This window comes from Pinus tabuliformis, chromosome 8 (assembly GCF_031772625.1).
Source record: "Pinus tabuliformis cultivar Carrire ecotype Pingquan chromosome 8, CPIR1, whole genome shotgun sequence".
Classification (NCBI taxonomy): Eukaryota; Viridiplantae; Streptophyta; class Pinopsida; order Pinales; family Pinaceae; genus Pinus; species Pinus tabuliformis.
The window spans coordinates 512,388,966-512,394,464 of NC_142294.1; the positions used below are offsets into that span (position 1 = coordinate 512,388,966).

The 5,499-nt window shown below is 35.2% G+C and overlaps 1 protein-coding gene across 1 annotated transcript; it reads left to right on the plus strand.

The window, feature by feature from the left end:
- Positions 1 to 438: 438 nt before the first annotated feature.
- LOC149236356 (aluminum-activated malate transporter 14-like) lies at positions 439 to 3,346 on the plus strand. The gene is made up of 7 exons (XM_089368864.1): positions 439 to 565; positions 732 to 1,007; positions 1,248 to 1,388; positions 1,492 to 1,764; positions 2,202 to 2,311; positions 2,403 to 2,546; positions 2,642 to 3,346. Exons 1-7 carry the CDS (start codon positions 439 to 441, stop codon positions 3,344 to 3,346), a joined length of 1,776 nt encoding a protein of 591 aa, XP_089224990.1.
- The last annotated feature ends 2,153 nt before the right edge of the window (positions 3,347 to 5,499 follow it).

Sequence of the window (5,499 nt, forward strand, 5' to 3'; positions counted from 1 at the left end):
TTCAGGATATTTAAATTTGGGATTCACATATCTATTACAAATGTATGTGTGAACGTCGCGTCATGGCTTGCATACGAGACCATTCGAATAATTAAAAATATGTACAAGTCAATTCAAGGTCTTATTGTATTCCATTAAAATGATTTTGATCTTTAATGGGTTTGAAACACAAACGGATTGTGAAGAAAATTTATGTAAATTTCCATTTCCTAGAAAATACCCGTTTCTTTCCGTAAGGCTTTCAACCACTTCAAGCAGGATAAAAATGTTGAACCAAATTCATCCACGGAAAACGAAAAAAGTAAAAGAGTATCTGATAACTTTACCCTGCTCCACGGAATTTACAACTAAAAAAAGTTGTCATCTTCGGCGTCCGTTTTTCCTTCATTGTATAATATATTTTTAAGAGTTATTTGTTTGGCTTTCTTGATCGTACTAATGGACTGGCAGACTTATTGGAATTTTACTCCCCCCAACGATATGCCACGATTAATTCACAAACTGCAAAAGCATAATCGCTTTTTGCAACTTCCTCAGAGTCGTAACGCTCCTTCCATCCTCTTAGGTTAGTGAGCAGTCTTTTACAGTACCATTCACTACGTATAAGTTTGATTAAACCGTCTTAACTTTCTTAAATTGCAGGGTTTGATAAAGCGATATTGGATCTGAAATTTGAGTAGAAAGAAAACGTTATTATGGGTGACACGCTGATTCCTTCGACGTCTATGGAGTGGATGTGAGTAGCCTCGAAAAGAAATTCGACGAGCGTTTGGTTAGCAGAATATTACAAGCTTTCAAGCGATGGAAAAGATCTGTTCTTTCTGTGTGCACGAGGATTTGGCAAGTGGGTGCAAATGATCCTCGAAGAGTTATCCATTCCATCAAAGTTGGCCTCGCACTGTCTGTCGTCTCTCTTTTCTACTTCGTGTGGCCAATATTCGACACCTTTGCTGAAAATGCCATCTGGATTGTCATGACTGTCGTGATAGTCTTTGAATTCACTGTAGGTAATTACTCTTTAAAATCCCTCATCATTTTCGGGTGTTAAAATCCCATGAAACGACAGATGGACGAAGGTTTTAATTCGCAACCTTTGGGTTATTAAAAACCCATGAAGCAATTTTTATAATGACTGGTATATTTGAAGTTATAGAATTTGGATATGACGTTTTCATGAGCATGACCTATCGCTAAAGCAGTTATTAGGCTTTAACAATAATAAATTTATGTTTTACGCTATAATGCAGGAGCTACGCTGAGCAAAGGTCTAAACAGATCCTTTGCCACGTTGTTGGCGGGATTCTTAGGAGTGGGGGTGAGATATGTTGCAGAAGATACAGATAAAAATTCTGAACGAGTTATACTGGGTGTCTCTATTTTTGCTTCAGGTCAATACACTGTCATTCCTGAAGCCTGGAAAATTCATTTTTGCAGGGTATATTTGATGCCTTTTTCGTGATTCTGATGTATTTGCTCCGTTCGGTGATGCAGGTGCAGCGTCCACATATTTGCGCTCCTTTCCACTGATCAAGAAAAGATACGATTATGGTGTGGTCATCTTCATCCTCACCTTCAATCTCATAGCTATCTCTGGTTATCGCGATGAAAATATTTTTAAAATGGCGCATCAAAGGATGTCTACAATAGTCATAGGTTGTGCACTCTGCTTTGCTATTAATGTGATCGTTTTCCCTATATGGGCTGGAGATGATCTTCACAAGTCCATTTTACGGAACATGGAAGGATTGGCAGAATCTCTGGAAGGTAAATTGCAGCAAGAACCAACAATAAATGGCATACCCATAATTATCATGTATCTTGAATATTGATTATGGAGATCTGTGGCCCTAGATCCCTCTATTGCTCATTTTTTGGGATTTTCTTATGTTAATATTTGCTTTTTATTGGGTAAAAAAAAGGTTTTATTGATAAACATTTGTTGTTGGCCACTTGCCTCGAGGTGAGGGTAGATCTTGGAAATATTGATGGTATATTTTTTAAATATTTGTTTGGATTCTTATTCATCATTTAGAAATATTTCCAAAATCTGTAATAGAAATAAGAATGAGTTACATTGAGAAACTCTTCTATTCACATATTTCAAATCAGTGGTTTTATCATTGGTTTCATGCTCCCCCAAAACTTGCCAATGTTGTAAAAATAAATATTTAGTTACACCAAAATTGTTTGTATACTTGCAGAATGCATCACAACATACTTTGTGGACCCAAATGATGGTCAGCGATTAGAGAATGATGTTTCAAGAGCCTGTAAAGCTGTCCTTAACTCGAAAGCCACCGAAGAGTCATTGGTAAATAACATCATGCATAAGTTTATACTACCATCTCCTATTTTATAAAATTGGCTATTCGTTTACAGAGAAATTTATGCGGAATTTGCAGGTGAATTTTGCCACTTGGGAACCACCACATGGACGCTTTTTCTTCAGATATCCATGGAATCTGTATGAAAAGGTTGGAAGCATGACGCGACACTACGCCTACTGGGTGGATGCTTTGGATGGATTGTTAAAATCTGAGATTCAGGTATTGGTCGAAAATTCCTATATAATACCGTCGCATTTTCTTAGACTAATTAATTTCTTATCATATAATCATGGCTGATGATATTATCTGGTCAGGTTCCATTTTCGGTAATAGAAAATTTGAGAACACCGTGCTTTGAGCTCGGCAGAGAGTCTGCAAACATTCTTCGTGAACTGGCTGAGACAGTAAGGACGACCAGAAGAAGTAACAACCCCAATTTAATGAGGGGTCGGTTAAGCGCAGTGGTGGAGAATCTGCAAAATTCCCTGACAGCTGATCCAGAGCTTTTCATCGATACTAAGAGCTCGCAACTTCTGGAGAAAAATTTCTCGGAGGGATTAACTGCAATAGAAAATTTACATGCCTCCTCAATACAGAACTCAGCAAAACAGGCTGATCTGATAAGTAAAACGTCGCCTGGAACAACTACTAAAGGGGAAGAGATACAAGCAGATAAGTCAAGAGATAGAGCCGACCAGATGTGCCAAACGAGAAACATGAAACGAAACAGTAGTGCATTTAGGGAGGTCCTTCCTCTTGCTAGGTTTTCTGTTCTTCTGCTAGAAACAGTGGCAAAGTTAGAGAGCGTGATTATGGCAGTAGAGGAGCTTGGAGAAGGAGCCAACTTTGAAAAAACTGATCAGAACGTAAATGAATGCCCACCATCAACATCTTTGACACAGACAACTACGTCTCCAACTTCAACTTCAAGTAAACAAATAATGCCAGTCTCTGAATCCCCATCAACATCACCAGCTACAACTATTCCCACTACAACTAGTATGACTGATTATGACTGATTAACTGAGTCATCGGTTCTTGTGTGAAAATTGACGAAAACCAAGACGATGGTCAACTCAGCAACAGAGACTCCCACCAAAACTTGTGGAATCTAGGCATTTCTTTCTTAATTTAATGGTTCATCAATGTCAATTCAGCATCAGGAAAATATAAACACACTGCCCCAGCAACTCCAACAACACGATTTTAAGAATGCGTTTTTCATGATCGTTCTTCAAGCTATATGCTACCATTAAAAGGGAAGTAGTTAGTGTTGTGTATTGCGATTCTTACACTCCGTCTTGTTTCGAAATTTAAAAGAAAAAGTGGTAATTAAAAATAACAATCAAACTAAATAAAATAAACCATAAATTAATTTTAAAAATTGTTTTTTGACATATTCAATAACTAGATAGTTATACTACATATATACTATATTATTGAATATATAAATTAGGTTTACACGATGCAATCTATGGCCAACTCTTGATACATACATTAATAGAGCATTAAAGCATTAAATAGGGATTTCTATATGAAATATTAAAATAATTCCCTTTGTGATTTTCCATGTGATTTTCGCCAAAAAATCTCTCACAAACTTGATATGGATCACAGAAGCCTCAACTCTATAATTCCCTTTGTATTATTTAATATCACCGGTATATGAAATATTAAAAGAATTGCTTTGTATTACTTAATATCATGGGTTTATAAATTGTATGTATAAATTCATTATTAATTATATTAGAGTTATTTATTGTTAGAAGAAAAAGTTATTGACGGTGAGAAGAGGTGTTTCACAATCTAGTATAAAGGAGATGTTTGTTAAAAATGTTGTATAATTTAGTATGAGAAATGTTGTCTTATTAGTATTAGGTTAGATATTTTACATTATGAAATAATAAAAATAAAGTAGACTAATTAAAAAAGTAATAATAATGAAACAAGTTGGCTCTTAATATTGGGGTGAAAGTTTGGGTGACACATAAGGCCTTTGGACATAGTTCGGGAATAAGTGAGATCATAAAATAGAAATACGTTGAGTGCCAAGGAATGAAATATACCCCCCCTCTCTATATATATACACATGATTGTGTATACAATGTCTGAAATTCCTAATTTGAGTTTAGAACCCTACTTCTTACATGTTATTTTGGGCTTAAAAATGTTTTTGTTTTGTCGTAAAAATATATGCATACATTTCGTTAAAGGCATGCTCTTCTTCTTGATTAAATAAATGGATAATCTTATGAATTATATGAAAACATGAGCTCTAACTAGCCAATGCAAAACATGGCGGCCGACCACTTGTCCAAATATGGTTGTATTGGTTTGTCTGGTGTTATTAGCTATAAGACCTTCGTCGATGATATACTTTTCAACCATGGATGGTTCTACCTCTAAATATTAGCGTGTTGGCTTCTCTTCTTTTGCGTCACTTGTGATACAACATCTTCTGGTCTATTCTTGGACACAAGGTTGCAACATTTCTGAAATACCATACAAGAGGACCCAACATAGGGTTACTTATGATGGACTTTGTGCCACACTGCAAGATGTTGATTCCCTGAAAGTTGGGCAATAATTGTTTTTGCTTATTTTGGGTCATAGTAACTATAGTCTTTAAGTATTGACTGACGACACTCTATCAGTCTTCGGAATTGTCTAGTGACGCTCTTTTTTTTTCTTGTTGCTAATTAGATTAGAGCCTGAAAGTTTTAGATTTGGTGGGGGTCTTTTTGTTGTATTTATGTTTAGAAAAATAGATCTTCACTTATGGATCGAGAAGAAAAATGCATACCAAACATATTATGATATACAATAGAATGTTAGGAGATAAAGATCTATGGAAATGTAACTACCTTTTTCCAATAAAAGACAGTTTTTTCATATTGAAAAACTAGCCCATGCAACTAATTGTATTGAACAAGCCTCATTGAACATGCTTCATATGTATTTTCTCATTACAAGATAAACTATTGGTTCTCCATGACTACAATACTTACTATAATATATATAAATGTTCATAAACACGTCACATGTAAATGCTAACATCACATTCAAGGTATTACTTTGACGCAATATTTATTACTTTAAATCAATGTATCCTTTTTTATTCAAGACATGGATATGAAAGAGTAATATGATTAATTTTGAAAAAAAGTCTCAC

What these genes read in the sequence shown, in the direction of transcription:
- LOC149236356 (XM_089368864.1), top strand. Translation starts at nt 439, where the DNA reads ATGGACTGGCAGACTTATTGGAATTTTACTCCCCCCAACGATATGCCA. An exon ending in AGTCTTTGAATTCACTGTAG is followed by an intron (nt 1,008 to 1,247) that starts GTAATTACTCTT and finishes GCTATAATGCAG; the next exon opens with GAGCTACGCTGAGCAAAGGT. An exon ending in ATTGGCAGAATCTCTGGAAG is followed by an intron (nt 1,765 to 2,201) that starts GTAAATTGCAGC and finishes GTATACTTGCAG; the next exon opens with AATGCATCACAACATACTTT.